Genomic DNA, 20,794 nt, shown 5'->3' on the forward strand with positions numbered 1-20,794 from the left:
TTCTATGATTCTGTGAAATCATGATTTAAATCACTAGTCAGGAAGACTCAATTTAATCATGGATTTCTACATAAAAGTGCATTCTTGTTGGTTATTATAACCTTAATCCATATTCTTCACAACTCAGATAGATGTAGATTTCATTTTTAGAAGGTACACATTATACATTTTTAAAGTGATTTATTTTGAAAACTTTTCAGACTAGTTTTACAGCTATATCGGAAAATGAATAATTGTTTGGTTATTTCATTTACTGAAGGTAATTGAAGCAGATATTTATGAAGTCATTGGGAGGTGAACTATCTCCAGTTCAACATGTTAATTATTAATATTTGGAGGATTTTCTTGCCATGTTGTAGTAGGAGGAGAACATCACCAGACAGACATTTAATTTGTTTTATTTAACTAAAACAACAACGTTGTATATTCTGGATTTTTTTCTTCAACAGCAAACATACAATATTTTAACAAAACAAGCATATGAATTTTTGAATTTAGTTAAACATTCAAGTTTTTTAAAATCAGGTTTGTTTTTGTTAAAATTGTTTTTAACTAAAATAGTTAAATGAAATATTAAAAAAAACAACAACAACAACCCAACTATGTCAGCCAGGTCAACTTAAAATATTTGCTTCTGCAGCTAACTCATTTGTCTTCACCTTCATTTTCCTGTTTGTTCATAATCTGGAAAAGAAAAAGAAGCTTTCTTGCTTTGTCAGGTCCCAAACAGTTTCTCAATTTGGAATGAATTAGTCCAAAGGAAGAAAATATTCTTTGTACGCTGCAGAAGAAGCTACTGCTGTTAAAAGTGAGATTATCACTTCAACAGTCTCTGAATCCAAGTGCTTAAGTGACTTCCACCAGTTCACTGGTGTGACTTTCTTTAAAACATCATCAGCAAACATATATTTCTTGAATGGTTCACCCTTAGCTCTCTGAAGTTTATTATAGTTGGCATTATGGAGGGATGATTGCTCGATGTCCATGTCGTAGCCAATTCCTCTTCTTCAGCACTTAAGGTTTGACCCTGGTACCGAATATTGAGAATATTTGCAAGAAAATGAGCTGGAGATAGTGCTTGTCCCAAATGAGCTGGAGATAGTGCTTGTCCCACTCTTTTTTTAAATGCTTGTAATTTAACTCTGTCATTGCATATTTCTCTTTAAGATCTCACTCGGTTCCTTCCAAATTTCAACAGCGTCAGAAATAAAACAGCTGTTTCCCTGCAATTTGTTCAAGGCTACAGAAATAGGCTTCAGGGTGCTCAGCATGTGTTCAACCTTTCTCTTAAGCTCCATGTTGAGAACTTCGTCTGTGACAGTGCCATCTATTTTTTGACGATTTTGTTCACAAACTGTCATCAGATTAGGCCAGTTCTTGATCTAGTGCTCAAAACAGTCCACTACTGAGTTCCATCGCACATCTTGTGGGAGAGTTAGCTTGGTTCCTCCCACTTTTTCAGAGCAGCTACTGCAAAGTAGTTGTTACTGAAGTATTTTGCAATTTCAACAACATTAGCCTTTATTTCTGGAACACTGAAGTCTTTGGCTAGGAGGTGCATCAAATGAGCACTGCAACCGTATGTTGTTAGCTTGGGACTCTCTTCTAAATTTCTTCTCATCTTGGATACATTTGCAGCATTGCCTGTCACCAAGCTGCGTACTAGACATTTGATTTTATTTTATCAGTTTGTTATAGCTTTTACTGCTGCTACTTGTAAGTATTCTGCTGTGTGTGCATTTCCTGACGTTATCAGGTGTTTCTGTAAGGAAGACATCCCCTTCTGTTGTCACATAAGCACATACAACAGGATCATTCTGGACCTTGCTGCACCCATCAAGACTCAGATAAACAATTTTACCCTCTAGACCTTTTGCACACTGCTCAGTTTCTTTCATACACTTCATCCAGCAATTTGCCTGTGACGTGTGTGCTCTGTTGGGTGGACTGTATCCTGGTCTTAATGACTGATGAAAAAATTGCCTGGCTTGTTTATGCAACAAACTCTCCTTTCCATATGTTTGAAAACCCACGCTTCATTAACATGGTTCAAGTACCTCTTTTTGTAATCTGCTGGTTCTTATCACAAACTTATCTATGGTTGTTTCTGGATGATGGAGATTTTTTTTTTCTTTTTGCTACAGGTGATAGCCATATATATGTGACATACATGATGTGACAAACACTATCCTTGGCAGATAACTCTGAAACTATAGAAAATGATGGTGAACTTGAAGGTGGATAGTCTTCAGAATCCTGTATGTTGAGGATGGATTCTCCTAAACAAAATAAATCAATGCAGTTATTTAATTATTATTACCATACTGCTCATTTAGTATTACTCATTGCATTCACTGACGCTCAGATCTACTTTAAAGGTGAAATTGTAAAACGATGATCTGCCTATTTCAGCTATTTATTTTTTATCCCAACTGCATCTAAAATGATAGTACCATAGAGTAACAACTATATTTTTTGCTCAAACATGAGAATTCAAGAATGTTCCAGAAGGAAGACAGGCGGTCCTTAGGAAAGAAGTATGAAATAAAAAAGCTTACCAACCTGAAGATCCTGCATGTTCAGATATGTTCCTTTTATCATCTTCAACACAGCTTCCTCCTGAGAGGGAACACTTCTCATGATGTTTCGTTTGGGCAACCTTACATTTCTTTGTTGCACTGTTTGCATTTTGCATGCATGCCTGTCTTACCCACAGGTAGAGGAACTTCATCAAAATATTCCCAAACTGGGTCTCTTTTACGGCCTGTTGCCATTATAGGTTTTCCCTTCTAGTGAGAGAATGATATGGTAGATCTCAAATCAATGAAGGCTACACTCGGAAAGACCTCAAGCCTTCTGGAATACGCTGTTCAAACAGTTTCACTTTTGTTTCTACTGCCTGTCCCTCCCTTCTCACATTTATCTCTAGACAACTTCTCCTTGTCCAGATCTATTCCGCCCCCAACAATCTTCTATTCATTGAACTTTCTGAAACTTTTCACTTTTAGAGAGAGGTAAGGGATTGACTCTGTACATGAATTTGCAGAGGGACAATAGGGTTGAGGTCTGTTATTTCTCACCCCTCTCTCTCTCTCTCTCTTCATTTAAACACTTTTGCTGTTAAGAAGCATGTTATCTCTGGAGACACAAATCCACAGTTTGAGAACTGCAAAACTAAGCATCTCAGATGGTATTTTCTAGACTGAGCACTGAGTCCCATTGGGTAGATGAAAAGATTAACCTAAATCTATACAGAAGCCCCTGGAACCTTATAAGATTGGGGTCCCTATTGGAACTGATTTACAAAGGTTTTCTTAAACATTACATGAATATATTGTCTCATACTATAGAATTCTAATTTATAATCCCTATTCCATGATATCTTTCAGCTATAATGTATCTTAGCTTTAACTATCTTTAGATAGGTTTTTTCCTCAAAAATCATTTTATCAAAAAAAATCCATTTTTTAAAAAATCATTGATTTTTATCCATAGATTCATAGATACTAAGGTCAGAAGGGACCATTATGATCATCTAGTCTGACCTCCTGCACAGCGCAGGCCACAGAATTTCACCCACCCACTCCTGCGAAAAACCTCTCGCCTATGTCTGAGCTATTGAAGTCCTCAAATCGTGGTTTAAAGACTTCAATGAGCAGAGAATCCTCCAGCAAGTGACCCATGCCCTATGCTACAGAGGAAGGTGAAAAACCTCCTGGGCCTCTTCCAATCTGCCCTGGAGGAAAATTCCTTCCTGACCCCAAATATGGCGATCAGCTAAACCCTGAGCATATGGGCAAGATTCGCCAGCCAGATACTACAGAAAATTCTTTCCTGGGTAACTCAGATCCCACCCCAGCTAACATTCCATCACAGGCCATTAGGTGTATTTACCATGAATATTTAATTACCAAAACCATGTTTTCCCATCATACCATCTCCTCCATTAACTTATCAAGATTAATCTTAAAGCCAGATAGATCTTTTGCCCCCACTGCTTCCCTTGGAAGGCTATTCCAAAACTTCGCTCAAACTCCATCCTGCTTTATGCATAAGTATTGCTGCTGTAACCTAGTAAGGGGAGACAGATGGAAAAAGTGGGGTAGCAGTTGGAAGGAACAACTTGAAGATGAAGTTTATTGTGCATGCAACTTTTTTGCAAAGAAGCAAATCTGTATGGATTTAGAAAAACAATAATGGCCTGTGCAGTTGCTTAAAATGGAAAAATGTGATCTACAGCTTGATTGTGTTTAAGTTTTTAAATATCATTGTTCACCATCAGGATGGCTTTCACAATCACAAGTGGCTTTTTCTATGGAGCATACCAATTTTGAATTACATGGAGGAAGGACAACAGGAAAATGTGTATTTTCTGTTTAGCAGCAGAATGCTAAGTCTTATTAGGTATCCATTATCAGTTGCTAGGAGAACAGTTGTATTTTTCTTAATCTCTTTTTAAATGATTGGTTCTCATTGTGTGAATAAATCTAAATCCAACTTAGTATGTGGGTGGGGTAGCTTAAAACTATCCTCTCCAACTTGATTCTGCAGTGGCGCTCTAGGACAACTGGATGCCTTGTGTGGAGCATGTGGAATTGGGCTTTTGCAGTAGAGAAATTCATACTGCTTCTGTAGGTGGTGCAAACTGATCTTCTCCCAGAAGACTACCTGTAACAGTGCTAGTCTGCCTAAGACTTTGTCTACATTACACAGCTTTTAGCGACAGGGCCGTGTCACTAAGAGTCAGGCAATGTAAATGCTGTTTGTCTGCACTTTTGTTGACAAAATACTTCCACCCCCTATGAGCAGGGTTTGTGTTGTCGACAGGAGTGTGCTCCTGCCAACAACGAGCCATTTACACTGCCACTTGCCATGGCAAAACTTTTGTCTTTTGGGGCTGAGGGGCTTTTTTAAGCACCTGAAAGACAAAACTTTTGTCATTCACAATTGGCACTGTAGGCAAAGCCTTGGTTTATGTGTAATTTTTTTGTGCCTGGCATAGGATTGAACAGTAGATGCCTACCTGTGCCACTACCCTTTGTATAGTCCCGAGGAAGGTCTGGGCTTAAGTCTGTGCTCTTATTAGTGAAAGAGCAATGCGTTAGCTGAAAATATTGGAGAAATGATGAATGGCACGTCTCTTCCATAACAACAAAATCTTAGTGATAAAACTAAAGGATATCCATTATAAGAGTTAGACGAGAAGGGCAAGCACAGTGCCTCCATACTGGTTGGGTCAAGTATCGTCCTAACTCTGGCTCAACGCAATCGTTCCATCTCCAGACATTGCAAAAAAAAGGAATTAGTCCCATTCTCTCGAGGTGGCCTCGAGAGAAATAAAGCTCTAGCTACCTTGTAACTGCTCCATATTGAGCCAGTGTCTTTGAAGTCTTCTAAAAGCCAAGCTGCAGCTGATTGGTGCTGGCAAAAAAGGAAAAGAAATTAGGCAACTCATCCTCCCTGAATCAAATTATTAAGCATTTGTATAGCACTCAGTTGTCAAAGCTCTGTACGAACATTAATCCTTTAAATCCCCCTATTTCCCTATGCCAAGTGGAGTACGTCGGTGGCCCTTTTTTTTTTTACATATGAGCAGACTGAAGCAAAGAGGTGGTAAACTGACCATGGCCACGTGTTGAGCCAGGGAATAGAGTTTAGGATTTTTAGCATCTAGTCTTATGTTCAATTTGCAATTCCTTAATACCTCTGAATTTCTGAAGTATGTTAATCTGAAGCTGATGTTCATGTAAGAATTATTCTGATGGATGAACTAACATTTGTAAAGAGAACAAGTATCTGTAATTAGAAGGGAGGGGAACTTGCTTTATAAAGTATTGCTCTCATTAACAAGCTTGACTGAAAAATTGAGACTTTAAAATAACCTCTGAGGCTTTTTACTCATCCTGGACATATTCTCTGTCAGTAGCTGTTGACTCCTTTCTACAGTTTGTGGATTCCATATTAAATTTCACCCTGTAATATGCTGCTCTTTTGTTTGGTTTCTGAGACTGCTCATCCAGCATGCATTATATGGACCCCTTAGCACTTTGTCTTATAAGGAAGTAAACTTTACTTATAATTGAATATAAACCAGAGGCACTTTCTAACCTACTTTTCCTTTAAATGTCATTGTCAGGCTTCAGAAGAGGCCTCCCTGCGCGCTTTGGAGAGTCTAATGACAGAGTTTTTCCACAATTGCACAACCAATGAACGGAAACGTGAGATAGGTAAGTTCAGACAAACTTAAGGAATGGTCCCTTTTACTTCCCTCAACATTTTTTGGGTTAGATATGTAATCTCCAAGCAACAGCAGCAGAAAACTCCATAGTTCGGTTGTCTGCTCAAGGTGGAAATGGTGAGAAGGGAACTTGTTTCCCAGGCTGATGGAAACTTAGCTAGTTGTGAGGGTGGATACCAACTTCTCTGCCTATAAACTGCTGCACTTCATGAAGAGCCTGTGAAGGAGACTGCTGTGTGACAAGTGATAGAGCAAATACATGACACTTTTTCTGTACTATGAGAGGAATGAGAAAGATGTAGGAGAGCAGATCCAAAAGAGGAGGCATACATTACCCACACTGACACATTTGGGGTAGCTACTTGGTAGTGCAGAATGGCAGGTGGAAATATATTTGTGTTCCATACTGGTGGATCTGAGCAGATCCATGCTTATGAAGACCAGTAGAAATAACTTGCATAATATGGCAGCAGGATGGATGAATCAGGCCTGCAATACACTGAAAAATGAGGGGATTACACAGTCTTCTGGTTCCTTTCTGTGAGGACAGGCTATGGATTTATAACCTGGGACTTCAGTAATGTAGCCTGTATTCCCTTCAGGTTCACTATACTTGAAAATATATTCTCAGCATGTAAGCACGCTGTCTTCACCTGAAATTTCACTGTCTGGCCAAAAAGGGTGGTGATGACTCCCCCACCCCCGCACATACCCAGTCATTGGAGGAAAGGAGATCGTTGGCAGACTCTTGGGTTTGATGTACTTGTAGAACACAAACCCATGCAGCTTTTCCCCAAGGCCAAACTTTTACAAAAAGAGAAATTGGATGTGGTCGTCCTAGAAACAGAATCTCTCCGAGCATTTAAGAGAAATTGTAAAAGATGGGGGATTATAATGCTCCACATCAGTGGTATATGCAGCTCTAAGAACAATTAGCATTAAAACAAAGAGAACTTTACTGCAGAATGTCAGTATGAGGGCAATATGTGGTTTACGTGGACACTTTAGTTTTGTGGCAAGCTCAACTGTGAATCTATCCCGGGCTAGCCTGCCACAGACTGTCCGTGTAGGCTGTATGCATTAACAAATTCATCTAGTCCTCTTTGAAATGGGATTAGGTGAAAACTCCTTAAACTGTTAATGCTTGTCAGCAGCGTCCACATGGACAGTCAGTCTGTGGCTGGCAAGTGCAAGATAGATTCATGCCCCAGCTTGCTGCAAACCGTTCCTGTAGACAAACCCTTAAATTCTACCCAGTCCGTTTTCAAGTGAACCAGTATCCCAACTTTTGCAATTTGTTTTTCTTATTTGTTAGAGGCAGAGCTGGTAGCACTGGTTCTCATTACGGTTTGTCTGACACTTCCCAATATAAGGTGCAGTTTTCAGTTGCTCAGAACTTCGCCAAACTTCAGCTATTAAGCTTGAAATTTTGCAAGCTGGGTGTCTGCCTCAGATTTTCTTTTTTGAAAATGTGAGCAAAAAACAGTTCAGCAATATCTGAAAACATGGCAAATACATTGGCTTGGGCATGTTTTTTAAGAAAGTTCATTAGAGATTTTAGCTTGGCAGCTAAATTCAGAAGATTCCTTCTGCATTGATTAGTCAACCCTCGGGCTGAGGAGGACGTTTCCTGCAACTGCTGCTCCTGGGTGCTGTGAGCTGCGAAGGTGCTGGGCACTGGAGTTGAGAGCAGGGAGACACTCGCCTGTAGTCTTAGTGCTCCCCTACTCCTCTCTGCCCCTTCTCCCGACTTCCAGGCAGCATAGTGAAGGAGAAAGCTGTCTGACTACAATGCAGAGGGGACAAGGAGTCTGAGGTGGAGGAAAGGCTGGGAAGAGGGCTTGGGAATATACTGGAACTGGCTGGGCAAGGAAAGGAGACTGGAACAAGGAGTTGGTAGAAGTGGTGCTGGGGCAGGAGGACTTGGACAAGAAGCCAGAAGTGATGGAAAGGAACAGGCTGAAGAACACAGGTAGAAAAATCTGTGCCCCCCCAGAGCACATTCTTCTACAGAACCTGCAACTGAAACCAAGATTCCTGAATCCAAGTGTTGTTGACAGCAAAGGAATTATCTGTAAAGACCCCTGGCAAAGTAGATCCACCCTTTCTAGTGGCTGGTCCACATAGTGTGACAACCTACTGCTGCTATCTCATCTTACTGCTATCCGTGTCTTATCTTAGGTGACAGAGATCTGTGCTGTGGATCTAAAGGTTCCATTAATTTCAAACTAATCTAACCCAAGTCTGTTGTTACATTATGCTTTTGGGAATGTTAAAATCATACACAACAAATTCTGATACTACGCACCTAGTCATTTGGTTGCATTAAAGGTTTTAGGTAACTTTTGTGGCTGTTTTTGAAGTAGCTCAGGTTGTCTGAGCATTATTAAACTGATAGTTGATAAATCAGATTTGAAAAATATGTGAAGTTCCATTCAGTTTTATGGCGCTGTGGAAACAAATATTGTCTTGGGTCTGAAGACAGCTTATGAATATTAATGCACGTGTTTTGTTGATACTTGATTTTCCCAGAGGAGCTTCTGAATAACTTTGCCCAGCAGATAGGCTCCTGGAGATTCTGCCTCTATTTCCTGTCAAGCACAAGAAACGACTACGTAATGATGTACAGTTTGACAGTGTTTGAGGTGAGACATAAGAAAAAAGGGTAAACTTATCCAGAACACCATTATTGCCTAATTAGTGGATTCTTCTGCATTAACTCTTATTTGGTGTGATTTGTGTTTGAAATAGTTCATATTAACTACGTTTTTTAAGATTAAAGTGGGAACCAACTGAAGTGCACATGGCTTGCTTTTATAGTTCTCTTGCAAAGGGAATTTTTTAAAGTGCAGTTTGAGAGGAAATAAAATGGAATATGAATCCTTGCGTACAGATTGAGAAAGTTGCTTATTGCTGACTTCAAATAGTTAGGAATTGTCTAGAATTTAGGACATCATCTTAGATTTTGGTATAATTCACAGAATTATGAATGGATCCTTCACAGAATAGATCCTTCATATCCTTTACAGATCATAAATGCTAACTCGGTTATGTATAGCTAGATACCACAAACTAGTATAAAGGGTACGACAAAATTCCTTTTATTTTATGGGATCTAAGAGATCTGGTTGACAGCTCATTCTGCTTTGCCTATGAATTAATCAAAGATGTAAAATCACTCTGCTGGAAGACCACATCCCACTTTTTACCTAGCTATGAAAGAGAACTAAGTGAAAGTTTAAAAACCCAAACACTGACTTGTGTGTAAATATCTGATAACTGTTCACAGAATACAATCAACTGATATATCAGTAAGCATGTGAAGTGTCTTGTTCTACCATATTATTCTGCATCCTTACTTTTAGGTCCTCTATAAAATAGTGGTGCAAAGAATCTATTTATTGAATTGCAGTGTCATAGTCTTTACATACTTTACATTAGTTCACTTAAAGCAGTTTTGTCTTGCTCATCTGTCACATTCTTAGCTGTGTTGATCATTCGTGCTCTGAGTCTGATCCCAGGAAATGCAACAGGGGATGGTTGACACAGCTCAGAGTAAGGAAAACTGCTCCTCAGTAGGCAAAGGAGTAGCATCCCACCGGCTTCTACTGACATCATTGTGGACAAACCACTTAGGGCAGCCATACCATAAACTTTTACTATGATTAAAAAGAAACTCCCTTACAACTCTTGCTGCAGGTGTACTTTAAGTTTAAGCAGGGGAAAAAGAGTGCTAAGAAAATGAAGCACACTAGGGGTACATTGAAAGTTTTCCCTCAAAACAGCTACCCCAATAAATAAAAAAACTATTCTGGTGATGTCAGATGTGTAGCAATTCCAAATGTTTCCAAAAGGTATAAGGACACAGATAATACATACTAAAGAGATCAAACAAAAAATAATTGAGCAGTGGGGCTGAAAGCTGCATGCTAACTTGCAACTGTCACTTTATGGGATGAACCTTTGCTCCATGGCAACTGTGAGCCTTGTGATGGAGGAGGAAATCTGGAGCTAAGAGGACATGTACAAAAGTTATAGGCCATTGGGATAAAGCAGACTGGGCCATGCCCAAAACGGGGCTTAGTGCTGACCAACTGCCGTCAGTGGCTGGTCTCTCTTAGGTTCTTATACACCTCTCATTACCATAGTATAGTGAGCATTTCACAATATTAAATGTATTTATCCTCACAATTCCACGGTGAAGTAGGGAAGTGCTATTATGCCTTTTTTACAGAGCCAGAGCCTGAGCAACTTGCTTCCTGCATGAAGTCTGTGGTAGAACAGAGGATTGAATCAGAGTCTCCCATGTCCCAGTCCACCACCCTAACCACTGGCACATCCTTCGTCTTAGGAGAAGTAACTAAGACAAAAATAGGGGGACCATACTATTGTCTAAAGAGGAATTTTATGGAGCTACATATTCCAGCAATTTGAATTATTTTCATGGGTTTGGCAACCTAGCTTGATTCCTGCCCCTTTCTGCCTTACTGAAAAATGTAACTCTGAAAAATAATTTTGTCCAGAGCCTAGTAGAACAAATAAATCACTGTCCAGTGCATAAACTCTAAGGAAATAAACTCCAGGTTAGAGATTCAGATCTTTCTATTTAGAACCTGGAATTTCTAAAATTAATTCCAGCTATTGTAGTCCTGTTTGATCAGTTATATGAGAACAGTGAACTTATCAGCAAAAGCAGGACAGTAAACCCAAAACTTATTCTAGGAGGTTTATGGGGTATGATATTTTCTGAAAGAGGTGGAAAAATGAGAAAGTTTTAATGAAATTCTTCCTTCTCTCCCCCCGCCCGTGCCCACTCATCTCTCCTTTCAAATGGAGGCTGCTAGTTGATCTTCTGGGAAAGGGGAACTTGTTACCAGAGACATTGGGCAGGTAGAGGAAGTTACCACTTTAAAATCTCATTTACATGGGAGAAATTTCATGTATACACAGTACACTTCTGGAATTACTCTTAATACGGATTTTTTGTGAGGGTCCTCAGTGTTGTGGGTTTTGTCAGTGCCCTGTATTCTTCCTATAAGCAATTCCTTTGTCACTGTTAACCTGCAGCTCTGGACATTGGCTCCCTACCATAAAATTTTGACCTCTTTAGGAGACTTCATGGTGGCTTCAAGTCTAAATTGCATTGAAGCCTGAATACTGTGAATTGGCTTTGTCATGCCGTGAGTAAAGCTTCCCAGCTTTTATAATGATCCTCCTGACTGTATAAGCTATTTGTCTTTAATTTATGCCTGCCGTGTGCTTGAAACTGGGTAGAGCTATTGCCTCAGAAGCAGGCTTCCTGAATCTATTATCCTCAAACATCTACTTAACAGGCTCAGCTACTAATAGCCACTAATGTTCTAGAGCTTCTAAATGGGGTTTCAGCATTGCAGGAAAAATACTTCACAACTCTGCCTTCTTATGGATTTTTGCCATTAAGTGAGTTAAAACTCCTGTATTTTCCACTGAATGCATCCGATGAGGTGAACTGTAGCGCACGAAAGCTTATGCTCAGATAAATTTGTTCGTCTCTGAGGTGCCACAAGTACTCCTTTTCTTTTTACTAAAGTTAGCACTCTTCCATTAAAGGCCTATTGACTTGGACTTTCTAGATTTAAAAGCTTCAGAAGGCCCACACTTCATCCAAAGCAGAACTTGGTTCTCATTCTGCCTTGAAGGAGCTATGATGATTCTCTATTTACTATGATGTTACCCTTCTTAAAAGAGGAAACCTAGCTGTCCTAGGGTTCAGAGGGCACTGAGACTTTATATGCAAAAATCAGGCCTGCTCCAGCCTGAATTGTTTATACTGAGACTCGCCAACCAGTGACTGTTTTACAGATTCTTAAAAACACTGATTCATTCAAGCCATGCTTGTAGAAAAATGATACTAGAATAATGGAAATTGCCTATATTTTTCAGGATAGAAAATTGTTAGTGTACTGTGATGTGAAGCAGTATATGAAAAGGGAAGAACTCCATAAATTTGACATTTGGTCTTTGAGCTTCTCTTAAAATCAACTTGTCTACCTTTAGAGTTCCCTATGTTCTATTTAACACATAATGCTGCTTACATTCAAAGCACTTTACAAATGTTAAGCAATACATCCTCCAATTTTGTAAGGGATATATCCCGCTAACTCCTACCTCAGTTTCTTTATCTGTAGATGTGCCCAGGGCCACACAGAATCACTTTCAAGGTCCAGATTAAGTTCTTGTGCTCTAGATTCTAATTACTTTGATCATTCTATCACGTCTGTTGCAACACTTACCAATAGTTATCTGGTTTTGGCAGTAAATTAAAGTAGCAATACTTGCAACTGCGTCACTTTACTGATTAAGGGTAGTTTTTCACCCATGCACTAGTTGAGGATAACAAACTTGTTGTAAAACTCTGCAAATGAAATGTATTGAAACACTAAATTTTTCCCAAAGCTACTTGCCTGATAACAGATATCTGCTCCTCCATCTGGCTCTCCAGACATCGTGTCTAACCACTGATTGTAATGTTGCACTAAAACCAGTTCTCTTTGTGCTTTTTAAGATCTGCTAAATCAGGATGTGCCTCTCTTTCAGAACCTGATCAATAAGATGTGGCTTGGGGTCCCATCTCAAGATAAAATGGAGATACGCAGCTGCCTTCCCAAACTCCTACTAGCTCACCACAAAACTCTACCTTATTTTATCAGGAACAAGCTCTGCAAAGTCATTGTGGACATTGGCCGACAAGACTGGCCTATGTTCTACCATGACTTCTTCACAAACATCTTACAGGTAAGGATGTCTTTGGGAAACTGTGATGAAATCAGGAAATCTTTGGTGCCACTTCATGGAACACTTTTGTCTAAATTAAAGGCTACGTTTATTGGGAAGACGGAGTGGTCGAGTAAAACCTTTAAGTATCTTATGAATTTATTCATCATTTTTCTTTTGGAGAAAGCTGAAGAGGAAGTAAAATTGCTTTTCATTTCCACCTCCCTTACTTTGACAAATAGTCAGCCATTAGTCTCCTGCATAAATTCCTAGATTCCAAGACCAGAAGGGACCATCATGACCATCTAGTCTGACATCCTGTATAATGCATGCCATAGAACTTTCCCAAAGTAATTCCTTTTATAAAAACATCCAATCCTGATTTAAAAATTCAGTGATGGAGAATCCACCACAACCTTTGGTAAATTATTTCCAATGGTTAACTATGCTCACCGTGAAAAATGTATGTCTTATTTCCAGTCTGAATTTGTCTAGCTTCAACTTCCAGCCATTGGATCATGTTAGACCTTTCTCTTCTAGATTAAAGAGCCTATTTTTAAATATTTGTTTCCCATGTAGGTACTTATAGACCAGGGGTGGGCAGGCTTTTTGGCCCGAGGGCCACATCAGGGTTGCAAAATGTATGGAGGGCCGGGTAGGGAAGGCTGTGCCTCCCCAAATAGCCTGGCCCCCGCCCCCCATCCGCCCCCTCCCACTTCCCGCCTCCTGACTGCCCCCCTCAGGACCCCCGACCCATCCAAACTGCCCTGCTCCTTGTCCCCTGACCGCCCCCTCCTGGGACCTCTGCCCCAACCACCCCCTGGGACCCCACCCCCTATCCAAGCCCCACTTCTCACTGTCCCTTGACACCGCCCCTCCAGAACCTCAGCCTCATCCAATCTCCCCCTGCTCCCCAACCTCCCCTTTTCCCCCTAACTGCCCCCCGGGACCCCACCTCCTATCCAATCCCCCCTGTTCTCTGTCCCCTGACTGCCCCAATCCCTATCCACACCCCTGCCCCCTGCCAGCCCCTCCCTCCCCCCGGGACTCCCATGCCCTATCCAACCACTCCCTCTCCCCTGACTGCCCCCCGGAACCCCCTGCCCCTTATTCACCCCCACCCCCTTACTATGCTGCTCAGAGCAGCAGGAGCTTGCAGCCCTGCTGCCCAGCCGGAGCCAGCCATGCCACCCACGCTGCCCAGGCCAGAGTGCTGGTGGCATGGCGTGCTGAGGCTGCGGGGGACAACAGGGGATGGGACAGGGGCTAGCCTCCCCAGCTGGGAGCTCGGGCCAGGCAGGACAGTCCTGCGGGCTGGATGTGGCCAGCGGACCGTAGTTTGCCACGTCTGTTATAGACGGTGATTAAGTTACCCCTTAACCTTCTCTTTGTTAAATAAGCTCCTGAGTCTACTCTATCACTATCAGGCAGGTTTTCTAATCCTTTGATCATTCCCATGGCTCTTCTTTTAACCCTCTCCAATTTATCAACATCCTTCTTGAATTGTGGACAGCAGAACTGGACATAATTCCAGAAGCAGTCACATAAGTGCTAAATAGAGGTAAAATAAACTCTCTACACCTACTCGAGATTCCATTGTTTATGCATCCCAGGATCACATTAGCGCTTCGGCCACTGTGTCACATTGGGTCCTCATGTTCCACATAAAACTACAAAAAACTAGAATACAATGTAATTCAGTGCATCCCTCTTGACTTTTGGCAACAACTCCTGTTGCCATATTGATTGTGTTGGGAAAATAAGGAGAGGGATTTGGTAGCGTAGCGTGGCTGATTCTGAGCAACACTAAGGTCCTTTTACATCCACTTTTAGGCCCCTTTCCATTGATAGAATGATGTCAAGGAGCCTTAGTGTAAATGTGAAATTCAGGCCTATATAAGAACATAGTAACGGCCATACTGGGTCAGACCAATGATCCATCTAGCCCGGTGTCCTGTCTTCTGACAGTGGCCAATGTCATGTGTTTCAGAGTGAATGAACAGAACAGGTAATCAAGTGATCCATCCCCTGTTGCCCATTCCCAGCTTCTTGAAAACAGAGGCTAGGGATACTTCAAAGCATGGTTTTGCATCCCTGCCCATCCTGGCTAATAGCGGTGCCTGTACTCAATAAGCTTCAGTTAGTGAAGGAGCTTTAAGAATTATCTTCTGGGTTTGTTTCAGAACCTTTAATCATCTTTGGTGCACTTTAATCTAGATTAATCTTGTAGGTATTCTGAAAATGTTGAGTAACCATTTGTAAATTAACTGTTTAAATGTAGTTTTTTCAAGATTTACTTTGGGTAAGGCTAATAGAACTGAGAGGATAGTGAGAATTTTTATCAGTGCTCTAGAGATTTCTAAATATTTTCATTTGACCGTGTTTGAAACTTGCTTGCATTTTGTGGGGGTTTTCACAAACCGAACTGGTTCACAAAGTAAATTTTAGGACTGTAGCTCATACTAGTTAAAAACTAAATCTAAGCTGATTTTGAGGAAGCAGTCGTTTCATAAAGTCTTGTTCATCCTGTCGGTGAACAGGAACTATGTGAATTAAATGATGATCACAGCTGAAATACAGAATAGTTGGAGCCAGCAATGCACAGGGTGAAATTTGTGAGCAGTTTTGTGTATTTGCAAGTAGCAAACAAATACGTAAATCTGGATGCTTCACAAATATGAGAGGTCTGAATTCAGCTGTTACAGATTGTTCACCTAATAGCTAAAGAAAAGCTTAAATCATTCAGTTTCTACAAGGATCTCCATCTTCTTTATCACTGAATTATAGTTGGCCCTCCAAAACTAATAGAGAAGGTTGCTAGTAGATACACTTATTACTGTAGAATCTAAGCACCTGCTGTAATAGACAGAGTTGCTGCTTTGAACGTGGCTGGTGTTTTAAGACTTTGTCAGCCCATGTGGGAAGGCGGGATAATTGTAATAATGTTATAGTTTAGATTATACCAACACTTCTTTAGTCACAATTCAACAATTTTCAAGCAACTTTATAGTCAGTTTCCCTGGCATGTGTTAAGTCTAAATGTATTATATAACTTAGGGGGTCATTTTTGTTTTTAAATTAACCCTTGTCATATTTAGGAAAAATACAAACCTAAGTATAAACGTACTCTTTCAGTGATTATAATTGAGGCTTGATAAAATACTTTGTCAATAAGTAATAATACTGTAATGGGATTAGTTACACTAGATCATATATGAGATTTCTGAAGTGTTGTGTACACACAAACTTGCACAGGCTTAATTAAGCCAGTGCAAAGCCTCTGTGTGGTCACTCTTAAACGTAGGGTATGTCTACGCTGCCCATGTTACAGTGCAGCCGCAGCAGCGCTGTGACGTGGGCAGTGTAGTCATGCTTTATCGCTGGGGGAGAGCTCTCCCGGTGATGATAAATAACCACCCCGAATGAGGGGTGGTAGCTTTCTTGCCGGGAGCTGGCTCCTGGCGATAAAGCGCTGTCTGTACTGGTGCTTTTCAGCACTAAAACTTTTGTCCCCCGGGGGTGATTTCGCACACCCCTGAACAACTAAAGTTTCAGCGCTGAAAGTAGCAGTGTAGACACAGCCTTAGTCTACACTAGGAACTTATGTTTGTATAACTACGTTGCTCAAAGGTGTGGAAAATCCACACCCCGAGTGACATAGTTGTACTGGCATAAGTTCCTAGCGTAGACACTGTGATGTTGATGGGAAGGCTTCTCCTGTCGACATAGCTTCCACCTCTTGGGAAGGTGAAGTACCTGTGGCAACAGAAGAAGCAGCACTGTAAGTGTAGACAATCCCTTATTTTGATTGAAGAGTAGTTTATTTGGATTATTTTAAAATTTATTAATTGATTTAAGATAAACCAAAATGAGCCTAATTTAAACTGAAGTGTCCACACAGTCGTCCTGTCCACTGATGTGACTAAATTAATTTAAAATCACATTTTTAGTCAAACTGCTCTTCATGTAGACAAGTCCCACTCCAGTTCTTTAAATCAATTCGCACCTCACCCCTAAAAGTCAAGAGCTCACGTGTTACCACAAATGTATTTTACATTACTTGTCACATTGAGAAATACCAACTCTTCATACACGGTTTCAGTTACTGATGGAAGTCATCTGTTTGCACAATAGCCTCTTTGGTGGTGAAAATAAAACTTATATCCTTTCCAGAAACTGACTTGCCATGTCTTGAATAAACAGCGTTAGACAGCTGTGCACAATTAGAGCTTTGATTTTTGTGACTTATGAGCAGGCTTTACCTAGGTTTCAATTACAATGCTCTCTGAACAGGTACTGATTTTTGCAATATATTGTGGGATATCTAAGTGACGAGAGAGCCTATTTTGCATATTTTATTTTGTTTCTCACGTATTCTCTTTTGCTGGGACATGGGGAGTGCTCCCCCATTCTCTCTAGTTTATAGTACAAATCCTTAAAAGAAATATTCAAAGAGAAGTGTATGTGTAGAAAAAAATTATGCTAGACTTTGAAGTACCCAAAAGTGATAAAGTACCTAAAAGGGGTTCTCATCACAATCGTGTTAGGCCACAGCTTTTAGTTGCTTTTTGAACTACTGATAAATTGTTCTATCCACTGTTTCCTCCTCTTTTGATATATTATTTGACCCAATGTTGTCTGCCATTCAAGCCTTAAAATCATATTTGGAATCTGCAGAAGTCTCTAACCTACTTCTTTTTCAGGGAAAGTTTTTTAAGTAGTGGAGAAAAGCAATACATTGTATTAAATGGTACTAAGACCCTTGCAGATGATTTTGCTTAAGGATAGTACAGTTCTTCATAGAAAGCTTGATATATTTGTGAAAGTATTAATTCACGTACTGTTAGGATATTGGGTCTCAGCAGTTGCATGCCACTGGTTTTCAATAAACTTCACTGACATCTGAAACTATTCTAGGAAGAAATTTTAAACCATCTTTGAAGTTGACTAAAGCTGTCCAGGTCCCATTTAAATTTTCTCCTCTAGTTTCTGCTTCTCTGTGCCACACACTTGCTTCAGATAACTAATAATGTAAGATCATGTCTGAAGTATGAAGAAGTAGTATATAACTTACACAAAAATCTTCTTTATCTAGAGCTACACAAATGCACAGAAGTTGTTGGTGCTTAAATCTGAATTCTTGTTAATTGGTATAGCTTCATCAATAGAAGAAGCTTGTCACTTTTGATCTTTTTGTAGGTTATATGAAGAGGGTCTATTCAGACTATACTAAGAACACACAACTGTGAAAAAAGAATTGATACACTATAATAAGTTAACTTTTACATGAGCTAATTATAAAAATGTAGGGCTTGAGAGGCCATCTAGTCCATTCCCCTGCACTGAGGGCAGGACTGGTGGTTTTGCCTAATCTGTTGGTAAAAATCTCCAGTGGTGGGGATTTTGCAACCTCCATTGGTGGCCTGTTCCAGAGCTTAACTACCTGTGTAGTTAGAAAGGTGGGGTTTATTGTTTTTGTTTTTTTATATCTAAGCAAAATCTCCCTTGCTCTAGATTGTCTATTACTACTTGTTCTGTCTTCAGTGGACATGAGAACAATTGATCACAGTCCTCTTTATAACAGCCTGTAACATATTTGAAGACCATTATCAGGTCCCCTTTCAGTCATCTTGTCTCAATACTAAACATACCTGGTTTTTTAACCTTTCTCCTAGGTCAGGTTTTCTAAACCTTTTATCACTTTTGTTGTTGCTCTCTGGACTCTCCCCAGTTTGTCCACGTCTTTTTAAAAATGGTTTGTCCAGAACTCAGGCCTCACTAGCGCTGAGTATAGCAAAACAGCTGCCTCACGTGTCTTAAATACGACACTCCTGTTAACACATCCTAGAATGTTAGCCTTTTTTTTTTTTTTTTTTTGCAACTGCATCACATTGTTGACTCATTCAATTTGGGATCCACTATAACTCTCAGATCCTTTTCAGCTGTACTGTTACCTAGCCTGTTCCCCGTTTTGTAGTTGTGCATTTTATTTTTCCTTCCTAAATGCAGAGTACTGCACTTGTCTTTATTGAATTTCATCCTGTTCATGTCAGACCAATGCTCTAATTTGTCAAGGCTGTTTTGAATTCTAATCTTGTCCTCCAAAATGCTTGCAACCCTTACCAGCTTGCTGTCATCTGTGAACTTTAAGCATACTCTCCACTCCATTATTAAAGTCATTAAAGTCATTAATGAAAATATTGACGAATACTGGACCGAGGACAAACAACTGTGGAGCCCCATTAGGTACGCCCTCCCAGTTTGACAGCGTTCCATTGATAGCTACTCTGAGTACAGTTTTTTTTAACCAGTGTGTATCCACCATATAGTAGTTTCATCCGATCAGTGATGTCATGATACAAGTGTATGAGATGTCAGTCTAACTCACGTGAGTAAAATGGAGTTGCTTTGATATCTTGTGATGCATCATGATCCACTTGGAAGTTGGCTGCAATTAATCTTTACCACCAACACAAACTAGAACATAAAAAACGTGCCAGCCTGACTGTTGCCCTGTTTGACAGGCCATAATCACTACCACGAGGGTGCTTAGTTTCCAAAAATCAAACTCTTCTACAGTTGCCGTTAGGTTCCATCTGCACTGGCTCTTTTTCACATGCTTAAAGTGTTAAATTGTTTTAATACATATCAGGCTAAATTAGTTTATGATCAGGTCTGGCAAGCTAATATGAATGGAGCAAAAACTACATAAAGCAGATTGACTTATGACTCCCAAAGATTACCCTATTATTGTGCTTTTCTTTAGCTATACTTCAAGAGAGAAGTGAATATCTGGTGTCTGATATTCTAGGCTAGAAGTAAAGGTACCTTTAAGTTTTGAAAACAGTTTGAGGTTCAACACATTCCCCAGTCTCTCACCTCCTCAGTTCTTGAATTTATTTAAATTTAATATGTCAAGGTATCTAAACCAGGCTTTAGATACCTTGAAAACATGAAATGTACAGTAGTGTAATGTACTCTCTCTGGACCCACTTTGTTCTCTTCTGCACCCGTTGGGGAAAGGAAACTTCTCACTTAAAGTAAATGTGATTTACAATAGTATTGAAATGAGTATGCCAGGAGAGACTAGAAAATCCTTAATTACTGTTTCTTTTGATGTAATTTTGGCTGCAGTTAACTTATGATCTAAATTTCCACTGGTGTAGCTGCTTGGCTGGTGGCATACGTTCCTAGTATGAGAGAACTACTTCAGGAGCAGCCTGTCATTTAGAGTGGTCTGTGATGCAGTCCTAATGACGAGCGACTTCCACAAAGGGAGAGGAAACTTGTGAACATGTTGGAGCAGGGAACATGTGTGACGGCATGAAAGCTCTATTGAGATCCCAAGGATTCCCATGCTACTAGGATTGGTACATCGTGATGATCATAAACTGGTGTTTCAGGAAAACAACAATCCATAGTTATATTCCCCCAAAGTATATTGCAAAAAATGATTTAGTGATGAGCATGGCCCCAGAAACTTGGGAGTGTCCATAAAGACTGATCTTGTGGGTTTCTGTAACACTTAATCAATGAACAAAATGCTAGTGACATTGTTCATATCTTGTTTGTTCTTCCAGTTGATTCAGTCCCCTGTGACCACTCCTCTTGGGCTGATCATGCTGAAGACTACATCGGAAGAGTTGGCGTGCCCCAGGGAGGATCTTAGCGTGGCACGGAAAGAAGAGTTACGCAAACTGCTCCTGGATCAGGTACAAACGGTACTTGGGCTTCTCACAGGTAAGTATAACTGCACTTGTGGGGTTAGAACAAATATCTGTCCCCTGCCCCTTTCTGCAACAG

General features: G+C 40.2%; 1 protein-coding gene across 5 annotated transcripts in view; it reads left to right on the forward strand.

The window, feature by feature from the left end:
• The window catches only part of XPO6 (exportin 6), a 113,671-nt gene that overhangs the window by 27,244 nt on the left and 65,633 nt on the right, over positions 1-20,794 (forward strand). For 4 of the 5 annotated variants that reach the window (XM_073362840.2, XM_073362839.2, XM_073362838.2 and 1 more), the window contains exons 2-5: positions 6,137-6,227; positions 8,771-8,883; positions 12,815-13,012; positions 20,572-20,731. In XM_073362840.2, coding sequence (XP_073218941.1) covers positions 6,137-6,227; positions 8,771-8,883; positions 12,815-13,012; positions 20,572-20,731 — 562 coding nt within the window. Of the gene's footprint in view, positions 1-6,136; positions 6,228-8,770; positions 8,884-12,814; positions 13,013-20,571; positions 20,732-20,794 lie in introns of those variants that run through there. The other variant, XM_078854614.1, reaches the window with a different exon arrangement.

Source organism: Lepidochelys kempii, chromosome 10 (genome assembly GCF_965140285.1).
Source record: "Lepidochelys kempii isolate rLepKem1 chromosome 10, rLepKem1.hap1, whole genome shotgun sequence".
Classification (NCBI taxonomy): Eukaryota; Metazoa; Chordata; order Testudines; family Cheloniidae; genus Lepidochelys; species Lepidochelys kempii.